This window comes from Aquarana catesbeiana, linkage group LG01 (assembly GCF_042186555.1).
Source record: "Aquarana catesbeiana isolate 2022-GZ linkage group LG01, ASM4218655v1, whole genome shotgun sequence".
Lineage (NCBI taxonomy): Eukaryota > Metazoa > Chordata > Amphibia > Anura > Ranidae > Aquarana > Aquarana catesbeiana.
In genome coordinates, this window is record NC_133324.1 from 22,606,641 (window position 1) to 22,629,085 (window position 22,445).

Below are 22,445 nucleotides of genomic sequence, written 5' to 3' on the forward strand. Positions count from 1 at the left end.
GTATTTTGGGGTGCAATTCCACATATGCCCATGGCCTGTGTGAGCAATATATCATTTAGTGACAACTTTGTGCAAAAAAAAAAAAAAAATTGTCACTTTCCCGCAACTTCTGTCAAAATACAAAATATTCCATGGACTCAACATGCCTCTCAGATAATAGCTTGGGGTGTCTACTTTCCAAAATTGGGTCATTTGGGGGGGGGGGTTGTGCCATCTGGGCATTTTATGGCCTTCAAAACTGTGATAGGTAGTGAGGAGTGAAATTAAAAATTTATGCCCTTAGAAATCCTGAAGGCGGTGATTGGTTTTCGGGGCCCCGTACGCCACTAGGCTCCCAAAAAGTCCCACACATGTGGTATCCCCAAACTCAGGAGAAGCAGCTGAATGTATTTCGGGGTGCAATTCCACATATGCCCATGGCCTGTGTGAGCGATATATCATTTAGTGACAACATTTTGTAAATTTTTTTTTTCGTCATTATTCAATCACTTGGGACAAAAAATAAATATTCAATGGGCTCAACATGCCTCTCAGCAATTTCCTTGGGGTGTCTACTTTCCAAAATGGGGTCATTTGGGGGGGGTTTGTACTGCCCTGCCATTTTAGCACCTCAAGAAATGACATAAGCAGTCATAAACTAAAAGCTGTGTAAATTCCAGAAAATGTACCCTAGTTTGTAGAAGCTATAACTTTTGCGCAAACCAATAAATATACGCTTATTGACATTTTTTTTACCGAAGACATGTGACCGAATACATTTTGGCCTAAATGTATGACTAAAATTGAGTTTATTGGATTTTTTTATATAACAAAAATTAGAAAATATCATTTTTTTTCAAAATTTTCGGTCTTTTTCTGTTTATAGCGCAAAAAATAAAAATGGCAGAGGTGATCAAATACCATCAAAAGAAAGCTCTATTTGTGGGAAGAAAAGTACGCAAATTTTGTTTGGGTACAGCATCGCATGACCGCGCAATTAGCAGTTAAAGCGACGCAGTGCCAAATTGGAAAAAGTCCTCTGGTCCTTAGGCAGCATAATGGTCCGGGGCAGAAGTGGTTAAAGCGTACAATAACCATATAATACAGCAATATGTAAATGTAACTTTAATTCACATTATGGCCCACTTTGTGAGAGCTTACATCTCTAAATGAAACAAGCTAGAGATTAGGTACTAGGGCAGATAAAGTGAATTTAAAAATAAAAATAAAATCCATATAAATTGTGAATAATACAATTTTTATATACAATTCCTAAAGACATGTACTTACAATGTACACAGGGTACGAAGTATTGTTTTCCCATATGCAGTGCTGTGCTCTGTAGTTCTGGAGTGGGCAGACACTAGACCCCCCATAATGATGTCTCCCTCTTGGTAATATTCATACTCAAACACAGGATTTGTGGCAGTAAGTCTACAAAGTGAAGCGGAACTCAGAGTTCTTATAAAATATGTGATGAGGAGATGAGTCAGCAGGTGGACAGAAGAGCAATTCATGCTGTCTGGCAGATCTCTCACCGTATTATCACCGGGGGGCCCTGCTTATCCTCACACACCATCACCAGATCTTTATATACAAAATATCAGACTGTTATAGACTTAGATCTTCGGCTGCACAACAACGGACTGGTAACAATGATTAGCTTAGCTTCAGAAATACATTCTCTGCTACATAATAGGAATTGTGCTGAACGTACTTTTCTCATGCTCAGAATATTTCACCTCAAATAATCCCAACACAAAAATCAGCTTCTGTGTTAAACTGAGTTAAGCAATGTGATTACAATTCGGTGAACAAGCACAGCGCTCTACCCACAACCTATAGATTACAGGGATGACGAGCTTGGGTTTGGTTCAAATTTATGCTTGGCTAAAAACAGAAGGAAGCCAATAGTACTGGGCCAATCACCTGCGGGCTGGTGATCTGATGTACACAAAGGAGTGGGAATGCTCATGACATCATTAACCAATATGACCACATGACCATATTTGGCCAATGATGTCAGGAGCATCATTGCCTCTTTGTTTACTGTAACTACAGGGTAGGGATTCCACCGCTTGCACATGAATGGTGTAATGCTCACAGCTTTCTTCCAGGTTCCTACCGAACCCAAGTTTATCCACTGTCAGGGCTGGGCTCAGCCCTGTTGTGGAAATTTTATGAAGATCTATTTTAATATGTATTGTCATAGTGTTTCCCAGTGTTAGTACTCCCGCAGCCCGCTTTAAAGAGCTGACTGGGGCAGACTGATGCTGGTTGAGATCCGTTTGGTAGTGGAAAGCTCCTTCGGGATGTAGAGAAGTGTTTGCAGAGTGGGCATATGTCCGCCAACGAAGGACCCCTGTGCGATGCACAGAACGATCATCTGGGGGGGATGTGTTCGCTCTGCAAAGACATTATCGGTTTAACGGATGTGCGCTTGTGTCATCCCTGTATGCCTGATCAACATATTTGGGGTGCCATGGCGTACACCTTCAGATAATCTCCCATCAGCAGGAAACAGTAGTACAGTCCAGGTATGCGTTGTTCTCTGAACAATGCAGAATAAGGATTCACTAAAAACTGTAAAGACGGGAGTCTTTGAATCGTTGTGTTCGGGAGAAGCGTTCACGGTCTCAGGCTTCCTGTGATCATGCTGAAGATAGCTTACAGAGACAGGTGGCTGGAGATTGTACACACTGCCCCCGCCCAGACACGCCCATAAGACTCCCCTAGTCATTATTCATTGGTTGTTGTATAAACTTATCTTGTTGGAAGGATTTCCTGTGTTAACATTCATATCCTGTGAGGATGGACCAGGGCTTCCTGTTTGTGACTTCCTTTGTGCGTGTGAATAAAAGCCAAGAGCCTCTGCCCAGGAGAGGCAGATGAAGGAATGATGGAGCTAAGATGGTGATTATGTCTGTTTACTGGGGAAATGTGGGAGACATGGGTTAGGTAACATGCATTATACCATTAGACTGAAATGGACGCTTATTAGCGCAATAGAGTATGGTGGATTTTTCCACGACAGCCCCTTCTTCTCTGCACTGGCCACTCAGCTGTTGGCTAATTGCCAGCTCCTATCTCTCCACAGTTACTCAGCTGTTGATTATATCCTGCTCGTCAGTCCTGCCTACTTAAGCCATCCAGCCCAAAGGAAGCTCTGCCTTTGCATTGGTCAACATCACAGAAACGGTCTCCTGCGATCCTGTTCAAGACTTGCTTTGCTGACCTCCCTTCTGGCTCCAGATCCTGCTTGCTGTTCCACTACATTGATCCCTGACTTCTGGCTTGGGTGACTATGCGTTCTGGTTACCAAACTTTGGCTATGTTTTGACTACATTTGTTCTTTTTACTATTTTTTTTAAACAAGTGTGAAGAGTTAACTGTACTTCTGTCTCGGCCTGATTTTGGCATGGTTTCTGACATCCACATCCAAGCACAATGTTCCCCATGCACACATTCAAAAAACCGGCTGTTCCGTGATCCTGGGGGCTCTAATGACCATAGGTTGGAAACTGTGGATAATCAAAGTGCAGTAAATGTTATCAGCACTCCAAGGATTCCTCAAGAGGGTCCAAAGCTTTATTCCGTAATCACATGATAGATAATATACAGCAATGTTTCAGAGCCACGCAGAGCCCCTTCATCACTTACCTGACAAAGGGGCTCTGTGTGGCTCTGAAACATTGCTGTATATTTATCATGTGACCACAGAATAAAGCTTTGGACCCATTTCAGGAATCCTTGGTGTGCTGATGACATTTTCTCCAAGTTTATCTACAGTCCCAATATTTTTTCAGTGTTTCTATTAAAATTCAGAAAATGCAAATCATCTTAACTACTTCCCACAAACCGCCGTCATTGTACATCGGTATATTGACGTAGAATACCGGGGTTATGACAGCAGATAGCTGCCATAACCCCGGTATTTTCTTCAACAGGGTGCGGTTCGCTTTGAGATAAAAGTGATCTCCATGGTGGATTTGCCGCAAGATCACTTTTATCAGTGGCGGGAGAGGTGCTCCCCCTCCCTCTCCGGTGCTTACCAGACCCGCCGGGAGCAGCTGAGATGATCCAATCCTATCTCCTCAGTAGCATTAAGCCGAGTGAGGGAATGATGGCCCCCCACCCGGCTCCATAACATTGGATGAGTGAAGCGACGTCAAATAAACGTCACTTCTGCTTAATGGTCTTAAAGGGGGATTTTTTTTTTCTTTTTAAAGACATTTATTTATTCATTTATTTATTGCATTTAAGTGTAAATGTGAGATCTAGGGTCTTTTTGACCCCAGATCTCACTCTAAAGAGGTCCTGTCATGCTTTTTTCTATTACAAGAGATGTTTACATTCCTTGTAATAGGAATACAAGTGACCCAATTTTTTTTTAAAAGGACAGTGTAAAAATAAAAAAGTAAAATAAAAAAAATGAAAAAAATAAATTGAAAGCGCCCCGTCCTGCCGAGCTCGCGCGCAGAAGCAAATGCATACATAGGTCGCGCCCGCATATGAAAACGGTGTTCAAACCACACATGTGAGGTATCGCCACAATCGTTAGAGCAATAATTCTAGCAAAAGACCTCCTCTGTAACTCAAAACTGGTAACCTCTAGAAATTTTTAAACGTCGCCTATTGAGATTTTTAAGGGTCAAAGTTTGTCGCCATTCCACGAGCGGGTGCAACTTTGAAGCGTGACATGTTGGGTATCAATTTACTCGGCGTAACATTATATTTCACAATATAAAAAAAAGTTGGGCTAACTTTACTATTGTCTTATTTTTTTATTTAAAAAAAGTGTATTTTTAAAAAAAAAATTGCGATTGTAAGAACGCTGCGCAAATACGGTGCGACATAAAGTATTTCAACAACCGCCATTTTATTCTCTAGGGTGTCTGAAAAAAATATATATACTGCTTGGGGGTTCTAAGTAATTTTCTAGCAAAAAAACCTGATTTTAACTTGTAAACACCAAGTATAAAAACTAGGCCCGGTCCTAAAGTAGTTAAAACATATCGTTGCAAAAATCAATACAAAAGACCAATAATGGAGTAAATCTAGCTCTTGAAAAAGTATGGAATTGGACAAAATGTTATGTTATTCATGAGTTTACAGAGCATGTATGTGAGCATCATCCACTGTTATTTGTTTACTGTTAGGTGTTTTCCGCATTTTATTCATGTATGTGAGCCCCATCTTTACAATTTTTTATTTTGCATAATTGAGGTGTTAAGTTCACATATAAAGGGGCAGCCACATTTTTTCACATTTTTTTAATAATCTTAGGGCGCCACACACTGGTATTGTATTTATATTGCATGGTAATAAAAAAATACTCTTGCACAGAAAAAAAAATGGTAGCCCAGCACTTCTATGAGTGATGATGTACTTCTTAGGGGACACTGTTTCTGGCCTTGCTGCCCTCTAGTACTGGGGCTGTCCTTACTGTCACTAGAGAAATAAAAAAAAAAATACTGTCCTAACATGAATATTCATATGACAGTACCAATAACCACTTGGGTGTTGGACAAGACTCTTGAAAGTCCCTTGGAAGGCAAGAAGATCAAACTAGTCAATCGTGGGTAGCAGTAAGAAGGGTCGCTGGTTCGAATCCCAACCACGACACTACCTGCCTGGAGTTTGCATGTTCTCCCTGTGCCTGCATGGGTTTCCTCCGGGTACTCCGGTTTCCTCCCACACTCCAAAGACATGCTGGTAGGTTAATTGGATCCTGTCTAAATTGTCCTTAGTATGTATGAATGTGAGTTAGGGAACTTAGATTGTAAGCTCCTTGAAGGTAGGGACTAATGTGAATGTACAATGTATATGTAAAGTGCTGCGTAAATTGACGGTGCTATATAAGTACCTGAAATAAATAAATATATAAAAATAAATCCTGAAGGAAATCAACCCTGAATATTCACTGGAGGAACAGATCCTGAAGCTGAAACTTGAATACTTTGGCCACCTAATAAGAAGAGAGGACTCATTTGAAAAGACCCTGATGCTGGGAAACATGGAAGGAAAAAAGAGAAGAGGATGTCAGAAAACAAGATGGATTGTGTTATGATCGCAATTTGTAAATTCCTAAATCCGAAATTTCGATAATAAGAAAGAAAATCTGAAAATTTAAAAGAACTAAAATACGAAAATTCAAAATAATAACAAACTGACTAACTATTGAATTATAGGTATTGGAATTTCCTTTCAAATTTGGCTGTTAGTGAACACAAATTTATTCGAAGTTACAAATTATCTGAAATAACGAATGCCGCATCTAAACAAATGGAACAGAACAAATTAATAATAAATAATAATAATAAAAAGTTTGTATTATTATTGTAATTTATTGTTATTAATCCATTACATTCCATTTGTTCAGATAAAGCATTCTTTATTTCGGATAATTCGTAACTTAAATTCATATTCATACGTTCGTTCTCTAACAGCCAAATTTGAAAGGAAATCCCAATACCTATAACTTAATAGTTAGTTATTATTTCAGATTTTTGAATTTTCGTGTTTTGGGAATTTCGAATTTTCGAATTTCGAATTTACGAATTTACGAATTTTTGAATTTACGAATTTTTGAATTTTCGAATTTTTGAATTTACGAATTTACGAATTTACGAATTTTTGAATTTTTGAATTTTCGAATTTACGAATTTACGAATTTTTGAATTTTTGAATTTACGAATTTTTGAATTTTTGAATTTTCGAATTTACGAATTTACGAATTTTTGAATTTTTGAATTTTTGAATTTACGAATTTTTGAATTTTTGAATTTTCGAATTTACGAATTTACGAATTTTTGAATTTTTGAATTTACGAATTTTTGAATTTTTGAATTTTTGAATTTACGAATTTACGAATTTTTGAATTTTCGAATTTTCGAATTTTCGAATTTACGAATTTTTGAATTTTTGAATTTTTGAATTTACGAATTTTTGAATTTTTGAATTTACGAATTTACGAATTTACGAATTTTTGAATTTTTGAATTTACGAATTTTTGAATTTACGAATTTTTGAATTTTTGAATTTTCGAATTTTCGAATTTACGAATTTACGAATTTTTGAATTTTTGAATTTACGAATTTTTGAATTTTCGAATTTTTGAATTTTCGAATTTTCGAATTTTCGAATTTACGAATTTTTGAATTTTCGAATTTTTGAATTTTCGAATTTTCGAATTTTCGAATTTACGAATTTTTGAATTTACGAATTTACGAATTTTTGAATTTTTGAATTTTTGAATTTACGAATTTTTGAATTTTCGAATTTTTGAATTTTCGAATTTTCGAATTTTCGAATTTACGAATTTTTGAATTTTTGAATTTTTGAATTTACGAATTTTTGAATTTTTGAATTTACGAATTTACGAATTTACGAATTTTTGAATTTACGAATTTTTGAATTTACGAATTTTTGAATTTACGAATTTTTGAATTTACGAATTTTTGAATTTTTGAATTTTCGAATTTTCGAATTTACGAATTTACGAATTTTTGAATTTTTGAATTTACGAATTTTTGAATTTTTGAATTTACGAATTTTTGAATTTTCGAATTTTCGAATTTACGAATTTTTGAATTTACGAATTTACGAATTTTTGAATTTTTGAATTTTTGAATTTTTGAATTTACGAATTTTTGAATTTTTGAATTTTCGAATTTACGAATTTACGAATTTTTGAATTTTTGAATTTACGAATTTTTGAATTTTTGAATTTTTGAATTTACGAATTTACGAATTTTTGAATTTTCGAATTTTTGAATTTACGAATTTACGAATTTACGAATTTTTGAATTTTTGAATTTTCGAATTTACGAATTTACGAATTTTTGAATTTTTGAATTTACGAATTTTTGAATTTTTGAATTTTCGAATTTACGAATTTACGAATTTTTGAATTTTTGAATTTTTGAATTTACGAATTTTTGAATTTTTGAATTTTCGAATTTACGAATTTACGAATTTTTGAATTTTTGAATTTACGAATTTTTGAATTTTTGAATTTTTGAATTTACGAATTTACGAATTTTTGAATTTTCGAATTTTCGAATTTTCGAATTTACGAATTTTTGAATTTTTGAATTTTTGAATTTACGAATTTTTGAATTTTTGAATTTACGAATTTACGAATTTACGAATTTTTGAATTTTTGAATTTACGAATTTTTGAATTTACGAATTTTTGAATTTTTGAATTTTCGAATTTTCGAATTTACGAATTTACGAATTTTTGAATTTTTGAATTTACGAATTTTTGAATTTTCGAATTTTTGAATTTTCGAATTTTCGAATTTTCGAATTTACGAATTTTTGAATTTACGAATTTACGAATTTACGAATTTTTGAATTTTTGAATTTTTGAATTTACGAATTTTCGAATTTTCGAATTTACGAATTTTTGAATTTTTGAATTTTTGAATTTTTGAATTTACGAATTTTTGAATTTTTGAATTTACGAATTTTTGAATTTTTGAATTTTTGAATTTTTGAATTTACGAATTTTTGAATTTTTGAATTTACGAATTTTTGAATTTTTGAATTTACGAATTTTTGAATTTTTGAATTTTTGAATTTACGAATTTTTGAATTTTTGAATTTACGAATTTACGAATTTTTGAATTTTTGAATTTTTGAATTTTTGAATTTTCGAATTTTCGAATTTACGAATTTTTGAATTTTTGAATTTACGAATTTACGAATTTTTGAATTTTTGAATTTTTGAATTTACGAATTTTTGAATTTACGAATTTTTGAATTTTTGAATTTTCGAATTTTCGAATTTACGAATTTACGAATTTTTGAATTTTTGAATTTACGAATTTTTGAATTTTTGAATTTACGAATTTTTGAATTTTTGAATTTTTGAATTTTCGAATTTTCGAATTTTCGAATTTTCGAATTTTTGAATTTTTGAATTTTTGAATTTTTGAATATTCGAATTTACGAATATTCAGAAAAACGAGTTTTCGTAAATTTGGATGTTTGAAAGGAAGTCCTCCTCTTCCTCCCACTGCTCTGCCTCAAGTGCCCTGTCCATAATGCCACCCAGAGTCTGCTCCAGCAGGAACACTGCTCCAGTGTCACTGATGCATACATTGTCACTGCTCACCATCCTGGTCGCCTCCTCAAATAGTGAATGCATCCTTTATCAGCAGCCATTGGCATGGGCAAAAAAATATGAGCTGGCGTTGTGTCATACTCAAACAGGTGCTCATTGACTGCCCTCTGCTGCATGTGCAGCCACTGCAGCATTGCCATAGTCGAATTCCACCTGGTGGGCATGTCACAAATCAGGCAAATTACGGGCAGGTGGAATTCCCGCTGAATTTCAGCCAACCGAGCACTGGCTGTATATGACTGCCTGAAATGGCTACAGACTCTTTTGGCCTGCTTTATCATATTTTCCAACCCTGGGTACCTATTTAAGAAATGCTGCACCCCAAATTAAGGACATGTGCCAGGCTGTCTAAGGGTGGACAGGAGGTTTATGCCATTATCACACACCCCCATTCCTGTCTCCAACTGGCAGGGCATGAACCACCTCTGGGCCTGCCCCTGAAGAGCTGCAAGAATCTCTGTTCCGGTGTGGTTCCTGTCCCCTAGACACACCAGCCGAAACACTACATGGCACCTTTTAGCCTGACTCATTGAATAGCCCCTTGAAAGCTTAGGGGGTACTTGTGGTTCATAGAACAATTCAGCAGAGGAGGGCATGGAGGAGGAGGAGGCGGAGGAGATGGAGCTGACAAATCTCGCATTATCACCACTAGCTGTATGGAGACATGGAGGCACAACAAGTTGCTGCACTGAGCCCTGTCCTGCATCCTTCCGAGTTGCAAGCAGAGTTATCCAGTGTGCTGTGAATTAAATATATCATCGCTGACCATGCTTGCTGGACCACGTGTCAGTAGTAACGTGGACTTTGCTGCTGACTGGCTTGCCACAACATTGCATTTCATGTGATGGTACAGAGCTGGAATGTCCTTAAATGAAAAGAAATAGCAACTGGGAACCTGCCATTGTGGTTCACGGAAAGGGGGCAAAATACAATAGATGGAAAGGCAAGAGTTGTTAAGCCAGCAGCTTTGACAAGGTTGCATTTAGTCACTGGTCATGTGAGAAGCATTGAATGTATTTTTTTTTCGCTGCAGCAGATTGGGCAGATAAATTTGCTGGCTATAGTCTACAGCTGGTGGTGTGCTACTGGCAGATGTGCTGCAAGGACCTGGGACACCCTGTGCTATACCATCATCCCTGTCAGTGGAGGCTGCTGAGAGGTCATGAGGTATAGCAGGGATAGACTGAGGTGAGGAGTGAGGAGTTGTGCCTAACCCTCACTTTCCTCCTCTGCTCTATCCGGCACCCAAGTCGCATCAGTGATCTCATCATCATCATTTCCTCCATCCTCATTATCACTGGGGACGACTTAGCAATACACTGCAGCTGGGAGAACATGACTGCCAATTTGTGCACCAGTGTTCTCCCCCCTCTGTAGGCTCATGTTCCTACCTTCCTCAACCTCATAACCAACATCTGAATCAAGTAATGGCTGTACATCGTCAAGGAGCAAGTGGCTGATGCTGTGTTCAATTAACTCAGCTGACTCCTCCATGCCTGATGCTAAGGCTATGGCAGGAATAGCTGTGGACAGGGAGGCAGAATAAGCCACTCTGGCAGCTGCAGTGGACTGTGCATTAGTCTCTGCTTGGGTGACGGAAGATGAGGAGGATGAGGACGGTTTAGTAAGCCAGTCCACCACCTCCTCTGCATGCTGTGGATGGATAGCATGGGCAACATCATTAAACAGAGGAAATTATGCCTGCCTGAGGATTGACCGCGTCCACCTTTGCCTGTGAACACATACGCTGCTGGCCCCCTCACAGTGCCATGGGAACATCTGCTCTCCTTGTTGGCCTCCCAAACATGATTAGGGGGGTGGGCGGGGGGGTGCTTATTAACAAGATGTAATAAAGATGTGGAAATGTGTACGTGGATGCACTTTAATCAATGGAAAGTGGTGTTTGGTGCACTTTAACATGAGTACTCACTGCACATACACACTCCACTGACATACTACAATATACTGCAGTAAAACTGCACTGATGCACTGCAATATACTGCGTTAAATGCGCAGTAATACACTGAAATATACTGCGTTAAACGTGCACAAATGCACTGAAATATATTGTGTTAAACCTGTACTAACACACTGAAATATACTGCATTAACTGGCACGTAACGCACTGAATTATACTGTGTTAAATGTGAAATAACGCACTGAAATATATTGTGTTAAATGGCAATAACACCCTGAAATTTACTGTGTTAAGCATGCAGTAATGCACTGAAATATACTGCATTAAACGTGCAGTAATGCATTGAAATACACTGTGTTAAACGTGCACTAATGCACTGAAATATACTGCATTAAACGGCACGTAATGCACTGAAATATACTGCATTAAAGGTGGAGTAATGCACAGCAATATACTGCATTAAAAGTGCAGTAATGCACTGAAATATATTGCATTAAACGCCACTAACACACTATAATATACTGTGTTAAACATGCAATAAAACACTGAAATATACTGTTAAACGTGCAGCACTGAAATATACTGCGTTAAACGTGCACTAATGCACTGTAATATATTGCGTTAAATGGCACGTAACGCACTGAAATATAATGCGTTCAATGTGCAGTAACACACAGAAACATACTGCGTTAAATGTGCAGAAACGCACAGAAATATACTGCATTAAATGGCACGTAATGCACGGAAATATACTGTGTTAAATGTGCAGTAACGCACTGAAATTTACTGCATTAAACGCCACTAACACACTGAAATATATTGCGTTAAACATGCACTAATACACTGAAATATACTGCATTAAACGGCACGTAATTCACTGAAATATACTGCATTAAACTGCATGTAATGCACTGAAATATACTGCGTTAAACATGCAGTAACACACTGAAATATACTGCGTTAAATGTGCAGTAACGCACTGAAATATACTTTGTTAAACGTGCACTAACGCACTGAAATATACTGCATTAAACATGCAGTAACACACTGAAATATACTGCGTTAAATGTGCAGTAACGCACTGAAATACACTGTGTTAAACTTGCACTAATACACTGAAATATACTGCGTTAAACGGCATGTAATGCACTGAAATATACTGCGTTAAACGTGCACTAACACACTGAAATGTACTGCATAAACGTGCAGTAAAGCACAGAAATATACTGCGTTAAATGTGCATTAATGAACAGAAATATACTGCATTAAACGATAATAGCGCACTGAAATATACGTGCAGTAATGCACTGAAATATACTGTGTGAAACGCCACTAACACAGTAAAATATATTGCATTAAACATGCAGTAACACTCTGAAATATACTGCGTTAAACGTGCAGTAACGCACTGAAATATACTGCGTAAACATGCAGTAAAGCGCTGAAATATATTGCATTAAATGTGCAGTAAAGCGCTGAAATATATTGCATTAAATGTGCAGTAACGCACTGAAATATACTGCATTAAACGTGCAATAATGCACTGAAATATACTACAGTAAACGGCACTAATGTACTGAAATATATTGCGTTAAATGTGCAGTAACGCACTGAAATACACTGTGTTAAATGTGCACTAATACACTGAAATATACTGCGTTAAATGGCACGTAACGCACTGAAATATACTGCGTTAAACGTGCACTAACACACTGAAATATACTGCGTTAAACGTGCAGTAAAGCACAGAAAAATACTGCGGTAAATGTGCATTAATGAACAGAAATATACTGCGTTAAACGACACTAGCGCTTTGAAATATACTGCTTTAAACATGCACTAATGCACTGAAATATATTGCGTTAAACGTGCAGTAACTCACAGAAATATACGGCAATAAAAGTGCAGTAATGCACTGAAATATACTGCGTGAAACGCCACTAACACACTAAAATATACTGCATTAAACATGCAGTAACACACTGAAATATACTGTGTTAAACATGCAGTAACGCACTGAAATATACTGTGTTAAACGTGCACTAGTAAAGCATTGTAATATACTGTGTTAAACGTGCACTAATGCACTGAAATATACTGCGTAAACGTGCAGTAAAGCGCTGAAATATATTGCATTAAATGTGCAGTAACAAACAGAAATATACTGCGTTAAACATGCAGTAACGAACTGTAATATAATGGGTTAAATTGCATTAACACACTGAAATATACTACGTTAAAGGTGCAGTACAGCATTGGCAAAAACTGTGTTAAACATGCAGTAATGCACAGAAATATACTGCGTTAAACGTGCAGTAATGCACTGAATTATACTGCGTTAAACGTGCACTAATACACTGAAATATATTGCGTTAAACGGCACGTAATGCACTGAAATATAATGCGTTCAACGTGCAGTAACACAGAGAAACATAATAAACGTAATACACTGAAATATACTGCAATTAATGCGCAGTAACACACAGAAATGTACTGCGTTAAATGTGCAGTAATGCACTGAAATATACTGCGTTAAACGCCACTAACGCACTAAAAAATACTGCGTTAAACATGCAGTAACACATTGAAATATACTGCGTTAAACGTTCAGTAACACACTGAAATATACTGTGTTAGACAGAAAGGGACATTTTCATGTTAAGTTGTGGGATGAATTTGGGGTCAGGCACTACAACTAGTAAAGTCAAGAAACAGAGTAATGAGAGTTAAAACAGAATACTTTATATGTTGTCAGAGAGGGAAGATGGGATAAGCACTATGGCTGCCTGTCTGATCATAGAAGCTAGATATAAAGGATATCTGAACAAAATAAGGAAAGCAGAATTTAAGCAGGGAAATATTAAAGAGTTAAAAGAAAGTGAGAGAATGATATTCATGTGTTGTGTACAAATGGGAAAAATGTAAGCGATTTAAGAGATATATTTGTGTATGTGTGTGAATGCTGGGACCTTTAGTTCTATCCCTTGTGTGTGTCATATACGCAGATGTGAACCCCTCCTTTGTGCTCTCATGAAAGAATGTGGCTGGGATGAGAGGTCAGTGATAAGCTGGAAGGACACCATGCCAATTCCAGTTTTTTAGACAAAACATTTATAACAAAATGTGCCGGGTTAACGAATCTAATGATAAACAATGTGATCACAATTATTTTTTTAATCTGTTTTCCAAACATGGTAAAATGAAGGTTACAATACACAAATTGAATATCTTTTGATAGTGGAAACAGTGCATTTAAAAAAGGGAAATTAAGTAAAATTAAGTAATAATGAGTATTAATTTCTAATATGAGTTTAACAATTTTATTAATAATATAGATATATACCGTATTTATCGGCGTATTACACGCACAGGCGTATAACACGCACATTCATTTTAAGAGGGAAGTTTCAGGAAAAAAACTTAAATTTTAAATAAGGAATGCCCAACTGCAGCCTCACAAGTGCCACCAATGCAGCCTCATCAGTCCACATCAATGCAGCCTTACCATTGCCATCAATGCAGCAGCCTCACCATTGCCATCAATGCAGCAGCCTCACTATTGTCATCAATGCAGCAGCCTCACAATTGCCATCAATGCAGCCTGATCGATGCCCATCTGCAGCCTAGAGGGGACAGGGAGGGTGGCGGGACGAGCACCGACAGATTACATTCAGTGAGAATCTCCTATGATAGACAGAACAGTGGTCCAATGGCGTCCCAGGAGACGGGACTTCCTATTATAGAGGCTGCCAAGTAAACAGGAGATTCTCACTTTATTTAATCTGACGGCGCTCGTCCCGACCCCTTCCCTGTCCCCTCCGAGGCAGCTCAAATTTAAGTATTGGCGTATAACACGCACGCACTATTTGCACCCAATTTTCATGGTGAAAAAGTGAGTGTTATACGCCAATAAATACAGTATTTAAACTGGTTTATGCAAGCTTTGGTTGGAAATGAAATCCAGGTTATTGGAGAAATTTGTAATGAATGGGATTAGTTTAGATTAAGATAACAATTTTGTAATTTTACATTTATACAATAAGCCCTTATTGAGAGAAAAAAAAGATTAAGATGAGGTTGTTATTTGGAATAAAGCTGCCATAATATTTAACAAAGTCAAGATGGATGGGATACATAAGACATTTTTCTATAAAAATGAAATTTTAAGGTTTTTGATAATAACTTGATGAGTAGTCCATGATAAAATTTAAAATAACAGACCCATCACATCAAGTCCACACACCCTGTTAGGATAGATGCCACCTGCAGCCAGTTGTGTTTTAGTTTTTGATGCTTTCTGGTCCATCATACAGATTGGACAGATTGGTCCTTTTGTTTTTATTTATTTTTATTTTTGAAATCCAAAGCAGAATGTGTGGATTGTGTAATGATGTGCCCCTTTTCCTTGTAAGTGCAGTGGTATAAGCAGAAGAATATTTTGGATTTATGGACATCTCTGCATGACTGCAGGGTATTGTTATCATTTATTATAATATTGCCAGGAAAAAGTTGTCTTTTTTAAACATGAAACTGGAGTTCTTACACAAACAGCGTGATAGAAAACAAGCCATTGTAATATATTTATACATGCTGGACCCAGTAATGAAGGGTTCATCCGATATATCAGAGCTGTAGCTTTATGCAAAGGTGCATAGACAAAGTTACAGACATTATTTTGGTCAAATATAAAATTTTTAAAGGTCCCACATTCTGCGCAGCAAATATACAGCTAACTAAATGTTTGTCTAATGAAAGGTTTAAAAGTTTGTTTATGGTTTATGAGTTTATGAGTTTATGAGGTTTATGAGTTTGTTTATGTACAAATCTAACAATGAAAAAAGTGTTATCAGAAGTAGTTTGTAAGTACAGAGTGCAAAATCTACAGAGAGTAACAGAGGAAATCATTTTTATAGGAGAGTCCTTACTAGAAGTTTTGAGGTTTTGTTTTTACACTCCCTACTGTCTACAATGTAGCGGACAAAGTAGAGTAAGAAACTAGAAAACATTTGCCTGAATGATTTCTTATATTTTATCAAGTCCATAAGGGGGATGTTGGACTCTCTCCCTATGGGATTTGGTTTGGGAGTGTGTTACTCACTTGCTTATATTTTGTCTCAGCAGCTGAAATCCTCCATTTGGATCTCACAGAGAATGTTGCTGATCTTTTAAGGTTTTTGACAAACTCATTTATGTTTTTTCTCCCCAATTCCAGATCCTAAAAGTTTGGAAGGATCTAAAACTAAAGCCAGGTGACTTGTGGATTGTTAAGAGACATTTATATATAAGGAAATGTTTGGAGACTCAATACAGCATGTATTTCATGTACAGTTTTGCAAAACTTGAAGGAAAAGTCACCTGGATCCACACCAGACACTGCAAAAATTACTAAATTAAAGAAATCTCTGTGTTTGATTTGTTTCCCACTTGTGATCACAGTCTAGGGTACTTTTTGATTCAATTACTTTAATTGTAAGGGATATGTATATTTGAAAAGTAGTTTAGCCATGTTGAAGTCATATTTTGTCTTTGTACGTCTTCCATTTTATGTACAATTGTCTGTGTTTACATATGCTGATAAGTCAGCATGCCAACAATTCAGCTAGAAGGCCATTCTGGCCACAGGAGTGTACAGCCAGTACTCTGTAAATATGTCTTATCAATCATTTGTCTTTCACAATGAAAAGTCAATTTGTAATGAAAAAGCCGCTCAGCTATTATTTTCTCCAAAATGGAGTTTTTGCCTCTTTGGCCAGGACTACCTCCACCTAAGCGTGTGGAGATTCCAGGTTAAAGGTGATAGCAGGTATGGTTAGTGATCAAAATATTGATCAAAAGAGGGAAGACTGTAATGGAAATTTGTAAGTTCTGTATATAATTGTACTCTATTTTGTATGTATTGCACTCTGCCCTCACTGTGCACACGGCACTAATAATGTTTTCAGTACATGTTTACATTCTTTCGAGTCCTGATTAGAATTAGTCTGCCTATGTTACGCCCCTTGTTACAATAAACGTACAATTGTAATGTTAATGCGATACCTACATAATCATGTGTATAAAAACCTTCAATTGCGTCATAATAAAACAGAACAGTTATTTGGAAAGATGCTGAGTGTATCTTTTGTTTCTGTTCTCTACTGCAGTAGTTATTATTAATTTGGAACCACTAATCAATATGAGGATAGGAGTTGCCTATCATCAAAACGTCCAACTCAATTGCATACAGCAATCATGACAGCGTCCAATCATGGCTCTGACAGTTTTACAATGTGCCCTGATTGGGCAAAGCTTTTATTGCTTCAGCCAATCAGGGCTTCCAATACACTGTGCGGTGACGCAGTGCATTGTGGTCGTTCAGCGGGCTGAACAAACGGTAATTCGGTTGTGTTCATCAAATGGGTGAACAGCCAATGCTTGGGCCTGAACCATTCACCCTTCCCTAATTTTAATGACTGAGCTTCAATGGCCTCCATTAGTGTGGAATGAGGGATGCAGGTCAACAATATATGTCTACTAGTATGATTTCCTTATAGCAAAGCACTGTTCTGTAGATGTTGAGTTGCTAAAGAATAGTTCCAAGGATGTGATAGAGCCACTCCACCGCTATCCTTTGGCAGTTGTAACAAACAAAGGCGTATCCTATTCCTAGCTTGACCCTTTTTTCCACACTAAGTCCCTGAACAGAGTGTCTAATTTCCTAAACCATGCCCCCGCTATCCATATTGTATAATTATGAAGTATATAAAGAAGCTGGTGCAGCCTCATTATTTTTATTGAGGTACAGCAGCCCATCACCGATAACAGTAGACAACACCACATTTTACGCTTTTATCTAAATTCCCCCAACAAGGGTGCTAAATTTTATCACAAATATATCTTAGGATCCACCATTGGATATACTCCCAAATATTTAAACCATCTATATACCTGGAACTAGTAGGCACAGACTCCACTATGGGTTCCACTGGTAGAAGGGAAGATTTGTGCCAATGAATAGAAAGTCCAGAGAAGGAACCAAAATCCTTTATTATATCTATTGCTGCTATTACCTACTGACCAATATCTCCCACACATCGGAGAATATCGTCAGCTTTTAGTGCAATTTTTTCCTTGTGTCCCCCTTGCTGAAAGTCCCAGACTTCTCTTGCAGTATGAACAGCTATACAGTAGTTAATCGCTTTATTGCCAGGGTAAAAAAGCAGGGGTGGCAATATACACCCCGGCCCCATCCCCCTTTCTAGAACAAAAAAGTCTGAAAGTCAGTTGTTAATATTCATTCCTGCTTCGGGAGCACCATAGAGAAACCTTATCCAATTTATGAAAGAGGGGCAAATACTTACCTATTCCCATGCTGTTGTGGTACAGTCATGTGATCTCCCCTGTGTCAGCCAGCGCTGGCTACAGAGGAATGGAGCGAGGGATCTGACAACTGATGGAGTCCCTGAGTGGTGACATCACCCATAGGATTACTATGGGGCATTCATTGTTGGTGCTCCTCTCGCCTGAATTTGGCCTTTGGATGACACAGGGAACGATCACGTGACCGAACCTGGAGTGGTGGGAAAATAGCTAAGTACAGTATCTCTCAAAAGTGAGTACACCCCTCACATTTTTGTAAATATTTTATTATATCTTTTCATGTGACAACACTGAAGAAATGACACTTTGATGCAATGTAAAGTAGTGAGTGTACAGCTTGTATAACAGTGTAAACTTGCTGTCCCCTCAAAATAACTTAACACACAACCATTAATGTCTAAACTGCTGGCAACAAAAGTGAGTACACCCCTAAGTGAAAATGTCCAAATTGTGCCCAATTAGCCATTTTTCCTCCCCGGTGTCATGTGACACATTAGTGTTACAAGGTCACAGGTGTGAATGGGGTGCAGGTGTATTCAATTTGGTGTTATCGCTCTCACTGTCTCATAATGGCCATTGGAAGTTCAACATGGCACCTCCTGGCAAAAAAATAAATGTTGCTCTCCATAAAGATGGCCAAGGCTATAAGAAGATTGCCCAGACCCTGAAACTGAGCTGCAGCATAGCGGCCAAGACCATACAGTGGTTTAACATGGAAGGTTTCACTCAGAACAGGCCTCGTCATGGTCGACCAAAGAAGTTGAGTGCACGTGTTCAGCGTCATATCCAGAGGTTGTCTTGGGGAAATAGACATATGAGTGCTGCCAGCATTGCTGCAGAGGTTGAAGGGGTGGGGGGGTCAGTCTTTCAGTGCTCAGACCATACGCCGCACACTGCATCAAATTGGTCCGCATGGCTGTTGTCTCAGAAGAAAGCCTCTTCTAAAGATCATGCACAAGAAAGCCCGCAAACAGTTTGTTGAAGACAAACAGACTAAGGACATGGATTACTGGAACCATATCCTGTGGTCTGATGAGACCAATATAAACTTATTTGGTTCAGATGGTGTCAAGCATGTCTGGCGGAAACCAGGTGAGGAGTACAAAGACAAGTGTGTCTTGCCTACAGTCAAGCATGGTGGTGGGGGTGTCATGGTCTGGGGCTGCATGAGTGCTGCCGGCACTGGGGAGCTACAGTTCATTGAGGGAACCATGAATGCCAACATGTACTGTGACATACTGAAGCAGAGCATGATCCCTCCCTTCAGAGACTGAGCTGCAGGGAAGTATTCCAACATGATAATGACCCCAAACACACATCCAAGATGACCACTGCCTTGCTAAAGAAGCTAAGGGTAAAGGTGATGGACCGGCCAAGCATGTCTCCAGACCTAAACCCTATTGAGCATCTGTGGGGCATCCTCAAATGGAAGGTGGAGGTCTCTAACATCCACCAGCTCTGTGATGTCATCATGGAAAAGTGGAAAAGGACTCCAGTGGCAACCTGTGAAGCTCTGGTGAACTCCATGCCCAAGAGGGTTAAGGCAGTGCTGGAAAATAATGGTGACCACGCAAAATATTGCCACTTTGGCCCCAATTTGGACATTTTCACTTAGGGGTGTACTCACTTTTGTTGCCAGCGGTTTAGACATTAATGGCTGTGTGTTGAGTTATTTTAAGAGGACAGCAAATTTACACTGTTATACAAGCTGTACACTCACTACTGTACATTATAGCAAAGTGTCATTTCTTCAGTGTTGTCACATGAAAATATATAATAAAATATTTACAAAAATGTGAGGGGTGTACTCACTTTTGTGAGATACTGTATATGCATTTCTCTCTTATTATGTTAATTGGTATCGGTGTTAGAAGAGATGGGGAGCCATTTTAGGATTAATTAGTGATAGCTTGGACTTCTACTTAAATAATTTGGAGGGGAGTCCTCATACTTTTGACCTTGAAAATTATGAAAGGTTTGAAAAGTGTCTCTGACCACTACACACAAATAATAATCAAATCTCTATACATTTATTTTTTGTGTCTTTATTTTAATAGGTATTCTTCTAGAAAAATTCTAAAACAAAATACTATTTCTTACATTGTGTCAAAAATTCTCTAGCAATTGGATTTTTAATCTGTAGTTATCTTTTATCCATATTTATTCCTTACCCTAATATATAAAAAAGTATATCATAATGATGATGATGATAATTGTAGCAATATGACTGAACTTATTTAGTCTGGGCTACAGCATTATACATGGTTCAGTGTATGGTATATTTAGAGCAATCTCTTCCCCAGCATTGTTTCCCTTGTGTTCAGTTCAGGCTTTAATACCAAAATGAACAATTTTGGAGAAAACATACACAATAATATTCCAGCACTGGAGGTCAGTATGGCGAATATCTCCACAGCCACCATGTATTTCCCTCTGGTGCTCAGAGAGGCCGGGATCATGGCAATCCAGACACTGCAGAACACCAGCATGCTGAAGGTGATGTACTTGGCCTGATTAAAGTTGTCAGAAACCCCATATAACCCAACATAAAGAAGAACCCAATAACTGACCCTTCACCTTCATTACACTGAATGGTGATCTTCCCAGGATAGGAGTCCATGTCATTCTCCTGAAATGGTGGAGAGATGGACAACTAAAGAGCACCGTTTATAACCTGAATGGATAAGCAGAATAACATGACAGTATTGGAAAGTTTCTCTCCCACCCATTTCCTACAGGCGCTTCCAGGTCTGGTGGCTTTAAAAGCAATGGAGACCATGATGGTTTTGGCCAGGATAGAAGACACTGATATGGTGAAGGATGGCCAAGGAACAGGAACACAGAAAGGAAACTCATCATGAGGGAGAAAAGCAGAATGACGCTGAGGATCCGGTTATTGGCTCTCACTATGGGAGTGCTCCGAAACAAAAAAAAGTCCAAGTATAAAAAGAGACGCTGAAGAAAACATGACAGAAGATAAAGTAAAACATAAAACCAGAATATCCTCCTTGTATGATAAATAGTCATTGAGCTTCTCAATACAAATATTTTTAGCTTTGTTAGGCCATTCATTTTTAGGACATTTCTTGCAGTTTTCACTGTCTGTAGAGTAAAAATAAGTAAAAATAACAGTAAGTATAGTATACTAAGAATACAGGTTTTTAACATGGCAGTGCATTTTATCAATAATTTCCTTCATTTTCCAAGTTGTTGATGTAATATGAATATGAAATAAATGTCAGGCAAAAGAAAATGTATTGGGGTTGATTTACTAAAGGCAAATATGCTGTTCATGTTGAGAGGGAATATTCCCTTATCTACAACATAAATAAATGTGGTGAAAATTTACATCGCAAAGATTATCCAATCACAAGCAAGATGCACTTAAATAAGAAACAGTATTTTTGCTTGTGTGTGATTGGATGATGGGTGTCAGCAAGCTTCACTTTATTCGCTAAACTAAGGGAAAATACCCTTGCAAAATGAACAGCCTATTTGCCTTTAGAAAAGTAAACCCCATCACTGGAGCTCCTGGAAGCATGGAAGGAAGAAGAATGCAGCACAGTTTACTAAAAAAATTACTTTAAAGGTTTTCATGTTTTAATAACATACTGGAGTTTATAGTTAAACCCAACTCCAAGACTATATTTCAAACCCAAATAACTGCTTGTTTGAAAAAAAAAAAAAAAACTATTCATGAGTCAGGTTTACTTACCTGGAGTCCACAGTCATAGGACAACCCTGCTCTCTTCTTCTGTTTTTTTTGTTGACCTTCTTCGGATGTCCACATCACTGCCCAAATATATGTCACCATCGGAATTAGTTGTGTGCTTTTTTTTTTCAGAGAACAAATAAGTAGGGATATGTCTGGTAATAGTTGTAGACTTGTATGGTCCTAAACCATGGCACATATCCCCCCATGCTATTTTTTTTTTACACACCCACTATCCATAGTGCAGTCACAGTGCTTTGCTTGTGCATTCTAGGGGGCATGTAAGACCAAGAAAAAAATGCTGTGATATAGTTTCCCACCGGTAATGTCCTCACCATGAAAGCC

The 22,445-nt window shown here is 37.5% G+C and overlaps 1 protein-coding gene across 1 annotated transcript in view; it reads right to left on the reverse strand.

Moving 5' to 3' along the window:
• Positions 1 to 22,120, reverse strand: part of LOC141132033 (vomeronasal type-2 receptor 26-like) — a 71,574-nt gene extending 49,454 nt beyond the window's left edge. Inside the window, exon 1 of the mRNA XM_073620031.1 lies at positions 22,104 to 22,120. Within this exon, the coding sequence (XP_073476132.1) occupies positions 22,104 to 22,120 (17 nt within the window). The remainder of the gene's footprint in view (positions 1 to 22,103) is intronic.
• Between the last annotated feature and the right edge of the window lie 325 nt (positions 22,121 to 22,445).